Below are 20,196 nucleotides of genomic sequence, written 5' to 3' on the forward strand. Positions count from 1 at the left end.
TTGTGTTTACTGTCAGAGGAATCGTCCTTTGTTACACAACGCCGTTGTAAATTCAATTTGATTTCATTACTAAATTTCATTAACGCATGTTTGCATTTCATAATTGTAGCCCACGGTTGTTCCGAAATCCACACAGTTACACACGCGTTATGATTTAATTAATTTAACAATATATATTTTTTAAAAGAGAGATTTTGAAGAGGAATTTCAACCAGGAAAACCCAATGACACCCATAACCTTTGCTACCGCTACGTAAATAGACCTCATCCACCATTGGACCCTGTCACCCAGAAGGACCTGTGCTGCAAAATTAACTGCAAAAATAAATAATAACTTGTCGCCCCCCAACTTCAAATAGATTGTACGTTCACTAGTGATGAACCTATTTCAATTCATAATGGAATGTTGGACAAAAAGCTCGTTTTTATGGTTATTAATTTAATTTTATAGGATCATTTTCTGCCTTATGGATCAATTGTTGCATCACCATATCGTGAGATAATCATTATTCTAAAGCCTCGCATCACATTTTATATCATATCTTAAGGTTCGGACCTCTAAATCTGATATGGTGCAAGCTTGATAAGCGCATCAATCACTGTTTTGCAATTTTGTTATTAAATATGTATATTTAAAAATGAATGTTGTCAATCTTGTGCGCTATATTTTAATTGAAGCTATGGAAAACGATCCAAAGCACGGTGCGTAATGTTATTTATTACGATTTCCATGAATGCATCAGTGTTCCGGCCCATTGCAACGCCAGCCAATGTGGTTGCAGGGTCGACTTTTTACACAAAGCTAAAGCTATTATTGATAGCTAACAGTCCGTAGGACTTGGTTGTATAGTCTGTTCCACGTCCTCTTGTCCCCTGCCGTGTGCTTTTTGTCTTAAAATGACATTCAAAGCCCTGTGTCGAGCGGAGACTTTTAAATATCTCGCCAGTCCATGCAGAACCACGTTAAACTCCGATAAGCGCCCATTGAGCAAGGTTGGTTATGTGCAGATCTTGGGGTTTTAACTCCTTGTGATTTAGAACTATGCTGAGATGTACATAAATTCTTGCATGTATTTTTTTGTCATTTGTATTTAATGAATTCTCTTGCTATCAATTGACCACATTTTTTATGATTGTATGTGCAGTGTGCAATTTTGTAATTCAGTAACTCAGTCCACTTTTTTCTAAAATAGTGGTTAGTGGATGTTAGAAATCTGCGTAATTCACCTCCACAAAATCCTAAACTGTTTCAGCAATGTTTGCTTGTACTAGATCTGGATGCTATTTATATCAACCTGTGCATGGGATCTTAACCTGGGTTTCGAACCCTAAATTCAAATGATTTTCGTCCTGGCTTCTGGTAACAGTGGACCTGAATTTGATACCATGCACCAAAATAGAATTATGAATCTTATACAAGATTAAAAGGATTTACATACAATAAAGGTCAAAGAAAGAAAAACATTTAGAGAGATTATATGATTAAAATTTTGATTAAATTGTAACGATAACCCTAACCCTGAATTCTAACGAAACCCTAAGCTAGAATTTAGGTTTAAGGTTAGATGGAGGGTTAAGGTTATTGATTTTAAACAGCTTAACTGTTTTTTTTAATTTAATTTTTTATTTTTGATCATATGGTGAGCATGTTGTTTCAAACAATTTCCATATATACATACCTGAAGTTGTATTGTTTACTGTGTTCATCCTCTTTTATTCTTGTTAGACATGTAGCTGCTACTTTTCCACCTCCATTCAGCGAGGTTCCCAGTTCTACTCAGATCCCACAGAGGCCGTCAAAGACATTCAAGATGGATCGACTGTTCTGGTTGGAGGTTAATATTGCTTTATATATACTCAAACTAGTGTTAATTCAAGAAGGATCACGTATACTTTGGCCATCACTTTGACTTCTTGTCAAAAAAGACACAAGGTCGATTTAAATGTCTAAATAATCATACATTTTTCAATTATTAGATTATTTTTTTATTTTATTTTTGAGGCAGGCACGTGCATTCCTTGACCAGACTTTGTATATACGTAAATCATTTGCAAGGGGAGACTGACCCCCGTATTTAAAGGTAGTGAGAGGCTAGTGTTTGTTGCCGATAGAAAGTTATTTTCTAAATAGCAGTGTTTTACAGCAGTAGAAATCAATGTGTTGCCTTGTTTTTATTGTTCTGCATTATAATACAGTCTGCTCAAGTGGTGCACATATTCCATTGCGGTTATTTATAGTGAAGTCAGGTCACAGGACTATAAAAACATTTCCATTGTCCTCACCTGCATTCAAGGATCACTGCACAGTATAATCATCATGTTGCAATGTAATATTTGGAAAACAAGGCCAGAGAAAAATATAAAGAGAAATTGATTTATTTATGGATTGCTCTGTAAGAATCTGCATTTGTACTGCCTGTAATTATTTATACTTTTATTTCCATGCTGGGCTCAATTTCTAGATATGGAATGCTCCATTGTCATGTTTTGAAAAATATACTATAGATTGTTGAGTTTATGTGGTTGTGTAAGTCTTAGTAAAGCTTCAGTATTTTATTGTTGAAATTGAGCACAAAGAGGTGTGACTATGTATTGTTTGTATTTGTTGCATTTTTTAATTTTTTTTTATTTCAGGTTTTGGATTATGTGGAATCCCAGAAAATCTCATTAGCAGTTTACTGAAGACTGGCGTGAAGGGCCTAACTGCAGTCAGCAACAATGCAGGGTAGGTGACACTGAAAATTCACATGCATGTGTCGGAGACTTGTAAATATTGGAGAGCTCTTTCTATAATAGTAAACTTCTTGTGAATGGGAAGAAAAACATGCCCGTATTGAGGGCAGCACAATCCTTTTTTCCTGCAAATTCAGCTTGTTTATGGATAGTCAGCTGCTGTTTTGCATTTGAAAGCCTGTATTATTGCACGTGCTGTAAAATGGTGAGGGTCACAAGGGGGAAAAGTTAAAGAACGAGACTCTGAATGTCACCTTTGTCATATATACAGCAAGTCGAGAACTTGGGAGTGCAAAGTGGAATGCAAGATAAAAGTCTAATGTATTTCTAATCCTCAGCGTGGATAACTTTGGCCTCGGCCTGCTTCTTCAGACCAAGCAGATCAAAAGGATGATCTCCTCTTATGTCGGGGAGAATGCAGAGTTTGAGCGACAGTATCTATCAGGGGAATTGGAGGTGGAACTCACTCCACAGGTTGGTGAGGAAAACATAGTTAGACTAAATTGCTTTCTGGGGAAACCGGGTGGGTGGGTGCAAGCCACTGCTCGTTGATTCTCATTTAGCTTTGCCTAAAAGTGCATATACTACACATTCTATTGCTGAACTTCACCAATGTCACATTCCAACCACAGGGCACTTTATCAGAGAGAATTCGAGCCGGAGGTGCAGGGATTCCAGCCTTTTTCACCGCGACTGGCTATGGCACACTAATCCAGGAAGGAGGATCTCCTATAAAGTACAACAAGGATGGCAGCATAAACATCGCCAGTGAAAAAAGAGAGGTCAAATTGGTTCACTCATTTGAACTTTCACAGATTTTGAATTGGTTTGCTGACGAAAATTCCACTCTTTGATTCCTTAAAACCACAGCACTAAAAGGGCATGAATTGCTCTGAATCAAATCTTGGTTGTTTTTTTTTCCCTACTGAACTGCATTCAATTTGCAAACATGATTTACACAATGATTGAAACAAAATGTTTTTGTACAGGTCCAGGAGTTTAATGGGAGACACTACATCATGGAAAAGGCCATCCTTGGAGACTTTGCCTTGATCAAAGCATGGAAAGCTGACCGGGCTGGAAACATCATTTTCAGGTAACCATTCCCATTGGATAAGGAAAAAATGGGGTGGTATTAAACTGATCCCTGATACTTTTAAGTTTAGGAATATTTCAAGTTAGTAAATATCCCCCTCACACCCTTTTCCCCTTGCAGTTTGGTGCTGTGTGAAGGAAATATTTGATTAATGAATACAAGACAAAAGGAATTATGTGCTTCTAGCCACAAACAGTTTAGAACACAAACACAAAATTATTTGGACTCACAACAGGGGATTTCCAAAATATGTAAGGCAAACCGACTTCACTGACATGTCAACAAAGCCAAAAAGCGCTTGTTGCATTCTTGCAAATTGAATTCAGACTTGATGAGAACAGCTCATGTGGCGAAATTGAATAATTCCAATTTCTGGCCATTCTGAAACATTCAGATTCCACACAGTGAGGACAGGCCAGGTATGGAACCCACAACCCCAAAACTTTGAGGGCGACCTGCTAACCAGTCATCCGCCGGGCTGCCCCATTCTGAAAAATTTAGGAGTTCAATTAAACAATTTTTATTATCAGAATCATTAACTGCATTGTCACAATTAGAAGCAGCTTGTTTGTTTTGTGAATCCTGACTGAAGTATTTCTGTATCACACACAACAGGTAGTAAGTACTAAATGGATGCAGTGTCTTTTTTTCACCACAAGAGGGCAATGTCTTCCTGTTAACTATATGTAAATAGACTAGTAGTTTTATTTGTACTGGTTGAAATAATTCTCCTGATATCTTATTTTTGTTTTATAGGAAAACGGCAAGAAACTTCAACCAGCCCATGTGTAAAGCAGCCAAAACCACGATAGTTGAGGTAGATTTCGTTTTATTGCATGCATTGTGTTAAAATGTCTTTCTACTATTTAATGCAGTTTATAATGGTAAAAGATATTAAATCTCCATTGACTCAGAAAATGGTAGAGAGACCAAAAAACTTCTTACATTACCCCAAGAAATATGCATTTATGGTTTACAAATCTAGCAACAAACATCGCTATGAATGGTGCCAATTTTATAGACATCTTGTTATACTGACGGTGATACATGACATGATATACGAGCAATTTGTCATTGAAAATAATACCATTTGACACTAAGTGGTTTTCATACAACAGGCCCGCTGGTGGCCAATTTTGGGTATCGATCATTTATGTGTAAGTAATGGAAATGGAGATCATGCTATTTGAATCTGGCCTCTTCAATGTTCCATTTGAAATATTGTATTCTACCTACTGTGTATAGTATCTGGCAATGCAACAGCAATATGCAGTCAGAGATCATCTGTAGGCTTCCACTGCAAGCCTAACTTCCTTTTGAATATCCTAGCGATCTGTTGTGCACATATCGTACCCAGCAGTTTGGTGGTGAATCAATAATACACGGTTGCTATTGACCATTAGATATGATGTACAAATGGTGCATTGGCATTGCACAGGCAATTAACAAACTAGCATCCAAGTAGTGGTGTCAGTAAGGCCACCCAAATGTTATATGAAATATAATATTGTGAAAATATTACAATTTTACAATTGCATTCATCCATCAAACCACATCTAACCACCTAATTGGACAAATAATCCATTTTTTTTTCTTGCTGTAGTTGTGCAACTAATACTGCAGAACTATTCTAAGTTTCAATGTCTTTGAGTGACCTCGTGCATCGGCTAACATTCAATGTCAGGTCGCTCGGCTCTATTACATCTTGTTTCAATCGCTGTGTCTGGTTATCCACTTATCTGACACTTATTTGACAGTGTAGAAATGTGAAAGCCACCCTCTATTTCTGTGTCCATTATGCACATTCTCAGCCATGCTCTGCTCATACATACTGTATTTATTCAACCAGAACGCGCACATTTTTTTTTTACCCAAAAACTGAAGCAAAGTTCGAGTGCGCGTTATACACGAATCCTGGTGAAACACTGCCCTGCGCTAGGTGAAAAAGTCCCCTCCCCAGCCATTATGGCTAATGGGAGAGATAAAAACCTGTCTTTTTCCGCCTGATGGCGATAATCTACCTTCTTTTACAAAAGCCAACCCTCTCTTAATAGCTTTCGGCAACTTTATAGGTGTAATAGGGTAACAATAAAAAAAAAAAACAGTTGCTCCAGGGAAACTTGTCCGCCCAGGGAACGCTATCCTCGCTCAAGAAGAATCGAATCAATTGTTTGGTGAGTCTGAAAAATTTAAACATGATGATGAATCAGACTGTAAGGATTTTAAATTGTAAATTCTATTTGAAAATTTTCTTCATATTGGTAGTTCTAGTTTGTTTTACCAGGTTTCCGTACCATATTTTGTGGAGTGAATCAATGTTTTGTCATGGTGACATGTGTGCACGTTTAACTCGCATAAACGCGGTAAAAACCCACACTTTAGTGATGGACAATGACTTTTCAATTTGGTGTACCTAGAAATCAGGAAAATGAAAATACAAGGTAAAATGAAAACAGTTAAAAATTTGCCAGATCGCAACCAGCTTGCCCTACGGTTGCTGGGCAACCAAAGACTGCCATTAAATTGGTGAATGTGGAAAGCATGGTTTCCAACTGGTCCAATTATTCCCTTATCACAGGTACACTGAAAGGCCTTAGTGCCCGGTAGGAGACTGTACACCAGACTGCATCAAAGGGGGGCTTTTTCTGTTTCTCACATCTGTCTTAATAAATAAATTCAACTCTATTCTTTAATTTATCATAGCTAACCAAAGTTGTGTTGGTAACCCAGCAACAAATCAGTAATCATTTATTATGTCATGTTAAGTGTGTGTATAGGCTTTGTATTTAAAAAAAAAATAGGCTTTTTTTCTTTCTTTGTACTTACTGTCGTAAGAAATTGTTTCTTTTCAAGAATGAAATTGTTTTGTGCAATTTGAATAACTTATTAATGAGAAACATTTGACAGATATTGCAGACTCACTTTTCAGTGTGAGTGGTCTTGCAGTGTTCCTCCTAACTCACTCAATCTTATTTTCCGCATCATTTCCTGCTTAAAGAGTTTTTTTCCCACGCGCCTTTGTGTAATTATGATGTGTATTGAATGCACTCTGCATGGGGAAGTGTTTGTTTAGTTATGGAAGAAAATTGTGGTGTATTGAAGGGATATCTCCTGTCCTTGTGTCTTCGTATTTCATACTTGTTGATTGTTAAGCGTTCAGATCATGCTTATCATTGATCAAACGGTTGATAGAATTGTTTTCATCATGATCTAACTTACTAGGAATATTTGGGTTGTACATCTAAACAAATTAGTGGTTGACCATGCATCTCTGAACAGATTGTATTTGATCATTTGCATTCTGGTATTCATGATTAGCTGTGTGGTTAATTGAGAACATGTAATGTTAGTTTTGTGAAATATTATTATTTCTTTGGATACTGTAAGGCACCCACCAAGGAGAAACAGATTGCTTGTGTTGTCAGAATTCCAAGCGGGAGAGCGTGTCGCAGCCCAGGCCCGGAAAAGTGACAGCAAAGCCGTAGCCAATTGCCTGCACATAGACACACATACGGGGAAAGATAGAGGTTCTATAAATACATGGGGATAATGAGAGTGTTGTATCACAGTCCCCCTCATTTGCTTGTCGCCTCAAGCCATACCATCTATTTTCCCATCCTCTACATGTTGCATCTCCGTTAAGTTGGCCAATATGATTCATAGTAATAATAAGAACCTAATATGATTAAAAGTCAACCAGACATTGCAAGCAATACACCTTAAACTGAGGGTAAATAGCCCACAAAGTCAACCAATTCAATCACCTGATTTGACTGGTCAAAAAAAAAAAAAACTGGCATGGAAGCTTTTTTGTAGTTCTAATGTCCATGTAGTGTCCATGTTATGAGTTCACACAAATTTGGGCTGCAGACACCTACTGTCCGCATCACGATGGGGATGTCAAGAGGGAACTTGTCTGTGATATCCTCTTCATGTTTGAGTGTAGTTGCTGCACAACTTCTCATCTCACTCGGTATGTCTATCTTCTCATCCTTGTGTTGGATAGATCTGTCATCTTTATGCATTAATTTTAAATGCAAATATTTGCATTAGCAAATTAATTGTCAATCATGTTCATGTTGATTCATTTTCCATAATGCATATCATCACAAGGATCGTAAGGGTGCTGGAGCCAATCCCAGACAACTAAGCCTGAGGTGGTGAGATGCGTCTAAAATCTGTAACAAACTACAATGAAAGATTGTTAAAATCAAATATCAAAGCATTAAGACAGAAATCGTCAAGCAGGATGCACAGTATCAGATGTGAGAAATGAATGAGTAAATTGGAGTCATTGAAACAGAGATTGAACAGTCATTACATGTCCTGGAAAGGCACAAAAGAAATGGCTGGTGTGTCATTAGGCATACCATGATTATATATTATTCATGATTGTTTTCACATACTTTATGTGTAGGGAGTGCCTAAAAAAGGAACAACATGAAACTCCAGTAAAGCATCACGGGAGGACAGTTCTATTCCCTCAGTGATTCTGCTAGCTTCCCTTGTTCTTTTGTCATTGAGGTGAAAATCAATGTACGCATACAGGAATATCAATGTGCTGTGTGCCTTTTTTGGGGGGTGGATCTCCCGCCACACCTGCTCATTTGCCTCTGTGTTATTTTCTTTTTGTGTGTATGCTGTGCATCTGAGGGGTTATCATTTGATTTTCTTTTATTACAATTGCACTGGCTGCTGTCTGTTGAACCACATCTAAGCACACCTTTCAGGGGTGGGGCACACCATGCAGATGAAGGTCATTTTCCTCGTTTTTATGTATTCTTTGTTTTTTTGTTTGGTTTCATTGAATACTGTTTCTATTGTGGTGCAAATCAGCCATGGCTGATCGATCAAAAAAAGGGTGCAAGAAAAAGGCAATTTTATGTAGATGAAGAAACACCAACTCAATTGACTACTCTCGAATGCAAGTCAGAAAATTCTTTTTAAAGTCAACTTAAGTGATGAGCTCAATCTTACTTGATAAAGGCGCCCATGCCAATTGTCATTCTCACTAAAGACTGCCCATTCTCATCGGAAAGACGTGGGAGGATGTGTGGGACTGTGCTATCAGTTCTCCACCGCTACAGTACCAATCACATTTTGCGTGGCACACTTTTCACAGTAGAGATTTACCATATCCCAATCAAAAGACTGGAAAAAGACTTGACAGTCCTGAGCGGGGACTGCATTACCGCCGACCCAAAGTCTCCGTATCCATGACAACGCCAAGATCCACTCTTAACCACAGACTCCTCAGTGAGTGCAAAGTGCTGAGGGTGGAAGTGGAGATAAGACAAGATTTAAATTCAATTTGCTCTGAACGGCTGCTTGGCCCTCATGTAAATGGGATAAGTAGGTTACACCGTGTTACACAGGAAAGGGGACGAATAATGTTGTCATCTATAAGTTCCCATTTGCTCCCTTGTGATTGCTAATCTCCTGCTAGAAGTGTGCTCACAAAACAATCGTGAAAAAATAGAAATCTTACCTTGTTCTCTTTTGTCTCTAAATATGTTTGTTGATGGCAAGTCTGCTCTTTTAAAACTGAATAGAACGAACTACCTTCAACAACTTGTGCAACATTGCATGCTGTGAAAGTCAATACAACTTTTATATGCATGAGCATAACACTTAAAAGCCCTCCAGCCAGGTTTACTTGTGGACTCATTTGAACATTGTTAGTTAGATTGAAATACCTAACGTTCACTGATTCCTTGCTGTCAACCTGAACTTACTTATGCTACTTGAGGTCTCTGTCAAAATAGTAGCAGTAATGCAATAATTCGAGTTATTTATGCTTTTTTTTTCTGGGAACAATGTGACAAACACTTTCAAATGCTGAAAAAATTGATGGAAAAAAAATCTTCCTATTCGTATGTACTTCTTAAGTACTCTTGCGGCAATTGAACAAATGTAAAAGTTGAATTAGTTAAAATGGATTAATAAAAATGCTCCAAAATATCTGATTCCTTTTATAGGTAGAAGAAGTGGTGGATGTCGGTACTTTTGCCGCTGAGGACATCCATATCCCCAGCATCTATGTCCACAGAATTGTCCAGGGAGGCAGCTATGAAAAAAGAATTGAGGTATCAAAGAAAGTTTGACCTTGAAGTCACTCTGGCTTGTCAGAATACATCAAACTCATTCATGATAAATAGTAATATTGGACAACTCAAAAGCTGTCGTGGAAAAATAATTTTCACAGGCTCTTTTGCAATTGGAAAATTTGAAACCTAACCTTTGTGTACCATGTTAAAAGTATTTACAAAAAAATTATTTGACTTCAGAAACGCACAGTAAAGAAAACCCAAGAGGAAAAGCCCAGACCGAAGAAGGATTCTGATATTGTCCGCGAAAGGATCATACGTCGTGCAGCTTTGGAGTTTGAAGATGGGATGTATGGTATCCTTTTTATCTCCCTTTTGAGCAGTCAACTGTTTTTAAATCCCTTCATGGTTGGTGTTACTCCACTCCTAGCTTTTTCCCTTTTTTTACAATAAGTTGTCTAAATGCCTGTTCCCCCTTACATTTGGAATCAGGTAGGATACAGATTTGACAAGTCATATCAGAACAGGTTTTTTTTTTTAGCATGTTTAATGTGATCCTTAACCTACTATGCCAGCTAACCTTGGTATTGGCATCCCAATGTTAGCCAGCAATTTCATTAAACCAGATATAACTGTGCATCTGCAGAGTGAAAATGGAATTTTAGGACTGGTAAGCTGTTGTTGTTTTTTTAAATTCTTGGTATTTCAGATTTTTTCATTCTTGCTTCACGTATAAAAAAGCCTTTATGTGCTTTTTCTATTTGAAGTCATTATTTGCTGTCTGAGCCCAAGAACAAGAATTCTTCTGCTATAATGGAATAACTTGACAATAACTTTTTGACAGAAGAGTGTAGGCGTACATGGCAAAGCCCAATTTGTAAATAGGGTTTTTAAGAGGGCCAGTTTAGAACTAGTGAAGCACAACTGTCTCCCCCTCATAAATCGGAATCTTGTCATGGCAGGGAAATGTGATTATGCTCAAGCTTATTGAGTCACTGGGAGAACCTAAATCAAATCCCAGTTTATCTTGGTTTTATCATTGCAGGGTCCATATCCAACTGACTGTGAAGTAGATGCAGACCTGATTAATGCAGGTGAGGCCAATCAATATGAGCCAATGTTAAATCGCAGCCAACGTCTTAACATTGAAGCAGGGACATAAACTAAGTAACATTTCATGGATTGGTTTTGTTCATGAATCTTTTTCATGTAGTACACTCTTTTTAGGCAAATATTCTACTCACTGTAAATTGTTTCATTGTTCTTTAGGAAAGGAGACTGTTACAGTACTTCCTGGAGCTGCCTATTTCTCCAGCGATGAGTCATTTGCCATGATTCGAGGGTAAGACAGAAGAGTTCTAAAAAATCAATTTGTAGCATGTAAAGGAATTTGGCATATTAGTTAGATCAGCAAATAATCTACATTCCATACTATTATTATTCTCCTAAAAGTAATGTATGTCTCTTTGAACCACAATCCAAAGTATTTACATAAAGAGGTAAGTTTTAACCATAATTTTTAACCATAATATATTTCAAACCGCCATCTTTATCAAATGTAAGTACAAAAATGCTTGGCCAGTATTCCCCAAAATTCTTCCACGTTAATACACCACACTTAAACTAGAAAGAAAATTATGAATTTTTCCATGTCAGCTGTAGCACAGTTGGTAGAGCCGGTTGTCCAGTGACTGAAGTGTTAGCCATTTGAATCTCGGTTCCAACTGTCAACTGTTGAAGAGTTTGTGGCAAGATGCTGAACGATAAATTGCTCTCAGGCACTAGCTGGTGCATTCATGAATGGGTGAATGTGAGCGCTCTGCAGAGGGCTTTGTTAAATGAGATAAAATAATTATGTAAAAAAATAACGGACTTACTCAGACGTTGACACCTATCTTCTGTTGAATGTGCATTTTTGTTCAGGGGCCACATAAACCTGACAATGCTTGGGGCCATGCAAGTGTCAAAGTATGGAGACCTTGCCAACTGGATGATCCCAGTAAGTTTGGTTTTACTCTTCCATCTCTCAGTATTTGCATTTAGATGCCAGCTGTCATAAAGAACTGACAGCCACATACATTGGTGGCATGGCTTTGTGGTAGAACTGTCATCTACAAACCCATTGCTTGTGGGTTTGATAATTGACCTTTGTACTTCAAGGTAAGTTTAGCTTTTAGATAATGTAACTGAAAAGTAAGGGTAATTAGAAAATATGACGAATAGAAATGCAGTCATCTCTCGGGTTTTCATGGTTAATATGGAATATTGTAATTGGGCCTTAACACAAGTGCTTTTAGCATGTTACAGTTTTTCAGGATTTTTTTTTTGCTTGACTGAAGTGTACATGTTTATGTTGCTTTAGGCACTGAATGAATGATGTAGCTGTCCTCATTGGCAAAGATCTAAACAATATTTTCAACCAATTCTTACATTTCTCTATTAACCTCTGCAATCCTGTTATCTGTTTATGGTTATGCTTAATTAACAGGACACTTGAATATGCTGTGGACTGTTGATGCTTTACACAGCATTTATCTTTGGTCGCACTGTTTATAAACCATGCAGTCACACACATGAATCATCACCTACGCCTCAATTGTCATTATCTCGCCCTTTAAAAAGGGTGGATGAAATGAGTTACAATCCCCAATCTGTGATAAAGAAAATTATTCACTATCTAAAGATAGATGCATAGCGTGAAATTGGAAATGTTTTAACGTAGGAGTGGGGGATGCGCCTCTCCGTGATTTCAATTTTGAATGCTACCAATATGCAAATGGAGACAAACATTTTCCAGTTGAGGGCTTTGAAACGCTTTTACATCTCCACTCAGGCAGAAACATCTGGATCAACAATGGCTTGAGAGAGAGCGCTAGAGTAGAATACGGTAAAGGGTTTTCCATGCTTTGCTTTATCATTATTGACCCGTTGGGGCTCACCAAGCTCTCCTGAATGTAGGGGTGTTGAACCTAGCTTTTTATACCAAATAAAGCTTCCTTCCTTACCCAAGTCTTCACACTAAAGTTAAACCTGCTCTGTTTTTAAATCCGAGATACTATTTTTTTGACAAGCTGTCGAAAAAGCATTTTTCTATTTACTAATTATATACTGTAAATGTTCACATAACCGTTGACCAAAGCCATTGAGGTGTAATTTAGGGGCTGAATTTTATAGGATTGTGTGGCTAAATTGTGCTGTGATGAATTACAGTACACCAGTCTCAAATTCACAATTTAATTGCTTTCATATTGTGTTTCATATTCACATTGCTGTTTTAATAAGCATAAGTCTGGAGGCTTATAAAGTAACATAGGCTAAAATTAATTGGGCTGTCTTACTACGCTTGAGACGGTCCACCTTGGCGGATGGCTTGATGACCAATCACAGTTTGTCACTTTGTCAGCCAATCCTATTCATGCAGCTACAGTCAGAAGCATTTCCATAATAAGGCTTTGTCAATGATGCACTATGTGTTAGGATGTCAGACTGCCATTTCATGAAGATGGTTCAGTAACGGTTATGCAGTAAACACAAGGAACTATGAGTTCCCTGTTATGTACTCTGTGAATTTTGGATTAAAAAAAGTATAGGCTTCCCAGTAGAATACAGAACCTTAAAAGACTATATATCCCAAATTCTCCAATCTTCACAGTCGCTCGCTCCCTTTCTTTTGGCTAAATATCAATGTGGATTTTTGGAATTTTTCCCAATGATAAATACAATTTGTGACAAAAATTATTCCTAGTGATGTTTAACTGTAAATTCTATTTAATCAAGCCCCTGTCCTCGTCTCAACACTCTCACATGGCATTGGGTTGATATCTTTCCTACCCAGCTGGCCTCCTTGGAGGCAGTCTGGATTCTTATGATGCTGAGAACTTGGCATATATATATGTATCCCCCTGGTTATCAAGCAGAGAGCAATGCGAAGCAGCCTCCTTATATGATTGATGAGCAAATGGGATTTTAATTCAGTTACACAGTCGTCACCATGAAGCAATATATGCATGTCAGTTTCCTCTTTCAGGAAGTCTTATTTTGCTGAAGACTTAGAGGGGCAGTAAAAACAATAATAATAAAAAATGTTTTACCAAGTGACAGCTGTGTTAAAGTTTTAGTTTTATCACATCAACATATTTGAGGTTTAATTTCTTAAAATGATACTTGATTCACATTGGTGCATTGGTGAAATGTGGTGCTTACACTTCCACATTTTTAATAGGAAATGTTGTTGTTCTAAAGTTCCACAAAATCTTAACACATAATATCTTAAAATCAAGACTGAAAAAGTGTCTAAAACTAGACCGGCATGGGTCTGCACCAAGCAAAGGAGCATTTTAGGTGTGGTTCTGGTGATTTTGTGGGAAGACAGACACATAAGGATTAAAAGGGAGGGAGTGTTGACATATGACATGACATTCCTCTAGCAACATTTGTTTATTCTTATGTTGTGCAAAACATTATGCTTTCCTAATTGGTTATGTTTATTTGGTATGTGCAGTATATCATGAAGATTTACATTGTTATCAAATTCCAGGGTAAGATGGTGAAAGGAATGGGTGGTGCTATGGATTTGGTGGCCAGCGCCGGAACCAAGGTGGTGGTAACCATGGAGCACTCTGCAAAGGTTTGTATCATTTGAGTGTGTGGGTGTGAGCGCACCCACGTTTTTTTTTTTTTGCCTTGTGTCCACTTCCTGCACTAATGACTGTGAATGGCTCTGACTGATTAATGGGAACTCTCCTAATGCTTTGCTTAGTGGCTCTTAAGCAAAAAAAAAGGGTCAACATGCATACCTGCTTGCTGCTAATTTGTCTTTCTCTAATTCAAATCCGGTTTTGGAGTTGGAGTCAAGAGCTGATTAGTTAGAGTAGTACAACTGTGATTAGTGATTTCGTGTACACTTTTGATTGTGATTCCCCTGCAAATTTAACGAAGGGAAATGAAACCATAGTGTGCATGCACACACAGCCCAGATAATCGAAACCGGTCTGGCACCTAGCTCTTGTCCAGCAGCAGGTGAACACAAACCTTCAATGGAAAGCTTGCGTCTTTGATCTTTAGATTGATTGTTATTATCTACACGTGAGGCAAATCCGCACCACAATCTTTATGAATTACTGTTAAAGCATCACCGAGTAACTGTATGTGCTTCTTTTTAGGGAGGTAAACACAAGATATTGGACAAGTGCCTTCTGCCTCTGACTGGGAAGCAGTGTGTGGACCGGATAATCACAGAAAAGGTGTGTATTTGTTTAGTTCACATGCATACTGTAAAGCCACTCACTGTCCGGCAAAAGCACCATGATTTTGGACCAAATTAATGAGTCAATGGCAGAAGAATTGACTGTTTTATTTAAATAACATTACAATCTTGATTTTATCACTATTTTTCTACATCATTTATTTCACTGTTTCCCAACCAATGCTTTATGGTGCAAGAAGTCATACATTTTAATATTCCGAGAGTTAGTTGGTAATGTTACATGAATTTTTTAGTTTAAATAGGGAGCATTTTCTGAAACTTGCTTTATAACTACCTATGCAACCCACCCAGCTAGTGATGGTATTTTTGATTACATTAACACAGGATACCTCACACAACCGCTCAAACATGCACTTCAGGAGAAACACTCACTCATGAAATCAACTTGAAGGATTAGTACCAATTAGTGTGTTAGGAAGGTAGTTATTGATTTTGTTTTAGTGTTTTCACACTGAGGCTTCTCTTGTCTCTATATCTCATATCTTAAAGCCTTCATCTCTGCTTTGAGGTTGGCACTTGTTTTTCCTTCCTGTTACAATATGACTGAACAATAAATAATTAGCTTGAAAATTACAGTCCTATTTAACATAGTACTTATTTTTAGTTAAATATTAAGGTACACACAGGTCTAATACCTACAGTGAATGTAGGGAAGGGGGCATACAAACACAACACAGAAATACTAAGACTGGATTGAACACTAGGCTAACTAGTCAACTGCCATACTTTATGTGGGGAAAAAAAGATGGTGTCCAGTACGAGTCAATTTGCTGTACAGAACAGTGAAATAGATATGCCAATGAAAATGTAACATTCATAATTGGTCTTGTAGATCTTGCTGTTGCTATATCTCACATCCGCTTCAGCTTAAGCTGAAGAATAAAGATAAATCTCTGACATTTCCTAAAGAGAGCCAAAGGTCCTCTGAGAGCTTGAGGCCGTAGATGTACATTTAATATTTTTCATCTTCCACTCTCATCTGAGAATGTGGATCGAGTAATGTTGAATCTGTGCACCCTCCTACAAATTCTTGAAAAATTCGGATGATACAGAATCTAGTGCTTGGATGAAGAAACTTAGAAAGCAGTTTTGCAGGATCAGCAGCATAAATAGAAGGATATAAAACATATTTTATATTAAAGCAAGGAATGAGATTAAATGTGGCTCATTGAAGAAAATGTGTTTGTTTTGTATTCAATCAATTGGTGAGCTATCAGATCGATATCGGCAAATCCTCAAAATGAGTTGACCCAACTTGAACTCAGGTCCAAAAATATGTGATCGGAACAACTCTAAAAGCAACGTATTTTGCAGATCAACCTTTAATGTTCCATAATGACTGAGAACGCTTGCGTCAAGCAAAGTGTCAGTGTCTGCGTATCCTCCTACTCCCTATGTCATTCCATCTGTCTTGCTATTTTGGAGTGAGATGTCAGCCTCCTGCTGCGTGCATGCATGCTTGTGTGAATCTAATGAGCTGATCTGTGACTGGGTTTGGAAGAGGCCTGGGCCTGTCAATCCCTGCTGGGAGAAGCAACAGGACCCAGGTCCCTGTGTCTTCTGTCCTTCTATTGTGAAGTTTCATATGAACATGGCAAAACATCTTCCTGTCTTTGAGACTCGAGCTCTTTTGTTATCACTTATTGTAGAACTTGGTAGAAACAGTTGGTAATTCAGGATAAAAAGTTCTGCCTTAAAGTTTGTTTTGGAATAGTTTATGTTTAATATTTCATATGTAGTTGCATTTTACTTTGCCTTGATCTTGCAACTGATAGTTAATCAAAATTTACCCCGATTGCTATTCTGAATTGAGTAGCAAAGCAGGCCAGAAAACTAATTAGTGATGATTGTATACAACAATGCTACTTTCTCTTAATTAGACATACTTTAAATGTTGTCACTTCATTTGTCGTCGGTGATTATTTTGTCACCTGCTCGTGCTCAGTGTCACGCATGCTTACACAAACTGAAGTCCTGCTTTTAAAGTATGGTTAAACTTGAAATATTGAACCACATCCTCCTCCTGGAATATATTAGTTTTCAAGAGCTTAAAGGTCACTTTGATAATTGTGGTCCCTGCTTTCCACTTTGGTCACCTTTCTCAAGTACACCTATTAAACAAAACAATCAGTTTTCCATTTGCGTGCAGTGTTTTTCTCCTCTTTAACGCCTGCTTCTCCTCAATTAGGCCGTGTTCGATGTGGATAAGGCTAAAGGGCTGACTCTCATCGAAGTGTGGGAGGGGATCACTCCAGATGACATCAAGGGGTGCACCGGTACAGACTTTGAGGTCAGTCCTTAGAAACCGTATAAAATAGTAAAATGTTGGATTTTTCTAACCTTTATTTATTTCTTTAACTGGTTTCTTCTAGGTGTCACCCAACCTGATGCCCATGCAGCAAATTTGAAGGGAATGTCTCTGTTGTCATCTTCCACATAAGGGTCAAGGTGAAATTTTCATTCTTGGTAGACTGACTTCATGCTGTGATCAAATTTAACCCCCCAACAAAGAGTCTGCTGAGTTATTCAATAGAGAGTGCCTTTAGGACATTCTATTTAAAAAAAGAAGAAAAAAACACCAGGTACGTCTTCCACAAAAGCCTGTTAAAATGTTCTTCTAATAGGACTCTTAAGGTACAAAATACTGAGTTCTTATGACATTCATACACAGTTATTGAATGGTCAACTGCCAATTTGAATTTTATTAGTTAAAATCGAAGCATGATTGGGCTATTAGGAAGATTCTTTACCAATTCAACTGACATGTTGTGCGATCATTGTACAATTTGCTGATATACAATGTGTAATGAGCTGCTTCAACACATTTTGGAATCACCTTTTTGTTTGATACTTTTCAACTCATTAGTCCAATGAGATTACAGCTTTAATTTATTTAGTCTTGAAGTTACTGTAAAAATCAACCTTTCATATCTCAATATAATGAATTGTTATTGTAAATACAAATGATTAGAACATTTTGTAAATTTTCTGACAATAACACACGTGAATACCATAGAAACCTCAAGTTATTTGTTTTAACTAAAGAATCTGCTCTTACCCTGCTTTTGTACAAGCAATAAAATGCATTGCAGTTTGCCTGATGAAACAAATGAGTGGTTCATTTGTTTAAATTAGATAGTTATTTTTAATGTTACTTATTGATTCTACTTAAAAGCAAAGCAAAGGGCTGCAGGTTAGGCCCTTCTATATTAATGGAGCAATAGGCTTGCATTAACATTCTTCATGCGATTGCCTCACTGAGTAGAGGTGGTTGCATTACCTGAGGGTCGTTACATAACTGTAAGTATTCTGCCCCGCGGGCATATTTTGGGTCGGAAAAAGATCAGCTGGGTTACTCCATCAAGTGGAAATCTGAAGGAAAAGTGACAGTGCCTGTGGCTTCCTGCTGTTGATGTTAATCCAGCACGCCCCTTCATAAATCAACTGGAGCCCCTTAAGCCTGAATATTGTAACCTAGTTAGCTTAGTGGCTAGAAATGTAAGAGTGACAAAGAGTTACATGGCAATGATGGTGTAAAACCTATATGCATATTATTTTTATAATTCTGCTTTTTCTCCAGTTTCTTGGTTACGAGTTGAAATTGCTCCAGAGACTCCTGTCTGGGTGGTCTCCCTGTGCATGCTTGCAAGAATTGTCTCTTGGGTGCGTGTAACTTGGAAACATTGTAACTATTTTTGGGAATCTGCCTGAATGCATGTTGTTTTTGTTTTTAATTGGTCTGGAATTGGCTTGTGGTAATGGCAAACAAGGCTCTTACAACTGGTTACAATAGGTGATAGGTGAGCTTTTTGGAAAATGAATTCCCCAACCTTCCTCTAAGATGAAAGAAAAACATAAGTTATGTGGGAGGGGCAGATTTTCACGCTCTCAGAGCAAGTCAAATCAAACAACACACTTTGCTTACCCTATCCATCCTTCTATTTGCTCTCTATCTGTGGTTGAGTCCCCGGGGCAAAAGCTTCGGCAGGGAAGCCTAGACTTCCCTCTACCAGCTACCTTGTTTATCTCTTCTAGAAGCCAGGACCCTCCAGTTGGGGTAAAGAGTCTCCTCAGTGTATCGTGGGTGGAACCCGAGGCCTCCAATTGAGACATGCATGAAACACCTCACTATAAGTGTTGTGAGTAAGGCATTGCTGGAATAACATTTTTTTTCAGTAGCAAGAAGTGTAAGTTATGAAAACATTACAGTTATACATCTCCTTTACATTCAGGATAGCCTCTGGCACCCCCACAACCCTTATAATCATAAAATCATGTATTTTTATTCAATATATATCTTCATTTTCTATACCATAATGAATATTAGAATATCCTTTATTATCATTAGTTTTATATTTATTAAATAGAATTAGAAAAAAGGAAATGATTGATCTCATGGAAATGCCTTGTCTCCAAATCATTTATACACTATTTGTGCATTTTAGATGGACTTGCGCCATTCAACCCACCTCAAAGTACCTTATTTTACACTCGGGAGCCAATGTAACAGTTTGCCTTCGAACGCATCTTTCACCCCAAATCCTCCAAGTGGCTGAGCCCAAAAATAGTGAGCTTTGGGCGGCCAGAAAGAAAACACAGTCTATTGAGCCTCAAGGCTGGAGGCTCATAGTTGTTTTCATCGAAACATGTGAAAGAGAAACACCCATAATGGGTCACTCCAAGCAGCCAGGCGAATTCACAGTTGTCACCCCACATCAGCGTGCCCCCTTTTAGCCGTTGAAACCTAAAATTAAGTTTTGCCTGACGATTGAGGGCCAGGATTTCACTCTGACAATGCGTGAGCGTGGCTGAGAATAAATCTGTCTCTGGCTCCCACAAAAGCGAGGTACCTTGTGTGGAAGACCACCAACCTACGTGATGGTAATTAATCTAATTATTCATTTGTTAACAAAATTTACAGGTACAAGAACACTTGTATTTACAAGATTTTATTTTATTTATATATATATATATATATATATATATATATATATATATATATATATATATATATATATATATATATATATATATATATATACACATGCACACAT

General features: G+C 37.7%; 1 protein-coding gene across 1 annotated transcript; it reads left to right on the plus strand.

The window, feature by feature from the left end:
- Nucleotides 1–731: 731 nt before the first annotated feature.
- LOC144195345 (succinyl-CoA:3-ketoacid coenzyme A transferase 1, mitochondrial-like) lies at nucleotides 732–17,697 on the plus strand. Its single transcript, XM_077714913.1, has 17 exons — nucleotides 732–993; nucleotides 1,727–1,835; nucleotides 2,635–2,725; nucleotides 3,072–3,207; nucleotides 3,366–3,515; nucleotides 3,723–3,829; nucleotides 4,586–4,646; nucleotides 9,808–9,915; nucleotides 10,117–10,231; nucleotides 10,452–10,546; nucleotides 10,922–10,970; nucleotides 11,146–11,218; nucleotides 11,800–11,875; nucleotides 14,414–14,503; nucleotides 15,039–15,119; nucleotides 17,331–17,432; nucleotides 17,515–17,697. The coding sequence occupies exons 1-17, from the start codon at nucleotides 898–900 to the stop codon at nucleotides 17,548–17,550; spliced, it is 1,575 nt and encodes a 524-aa protein (XP_077571039.1). The 5' UTR covers nucleotides 732–897; the 3' UTR covers nucleotides 17,551–17,697.
- The last annotated feature ends 2,499 nt before the right edge of the window (nucleotides 17,698–20,196 follow it).

This window comes from Stigmatopora nigra, chromosome 4, assembly GCF_051989575.1.
Source record: "Stigmatopora nigra isolate UIUO_SnigA chromosome 4, RoL_Snig_1.1, whole genome shotgun sequence".
Taxonomy (NCBI): Eukaryota; Metazoa; Chordata; class Actinopteri; order Syngnathiformes; family Syngnathidae; genus Stigmatopora; species Stigmatopora nigra.

Excerpts from the sequence above, each read along its gene's own strand:
- LOC144195345 (XM_077714913.1), top strand. The coding sequence starts at position 898 with ATGACATTCAAAGCCCTGTGTCGAGCGGAGACTTTTAAATATCTCGCC. Across the intron at positions 4,647-9,807 it reads CCAAAACCACGATAGTTGAG|GTAGAAGAAGTGGTGGATGT; the intron begins GTAGATTTCGTT and ends TTCCTTTTATAG. Across the intron at positions 10,547-10,921 it reads AAAATGGAATTTTAGGACTG|GGTCCATATCCAACTGACTG; the intron begins GTAAGCTGTTGT and ends TTATCATTGCAG.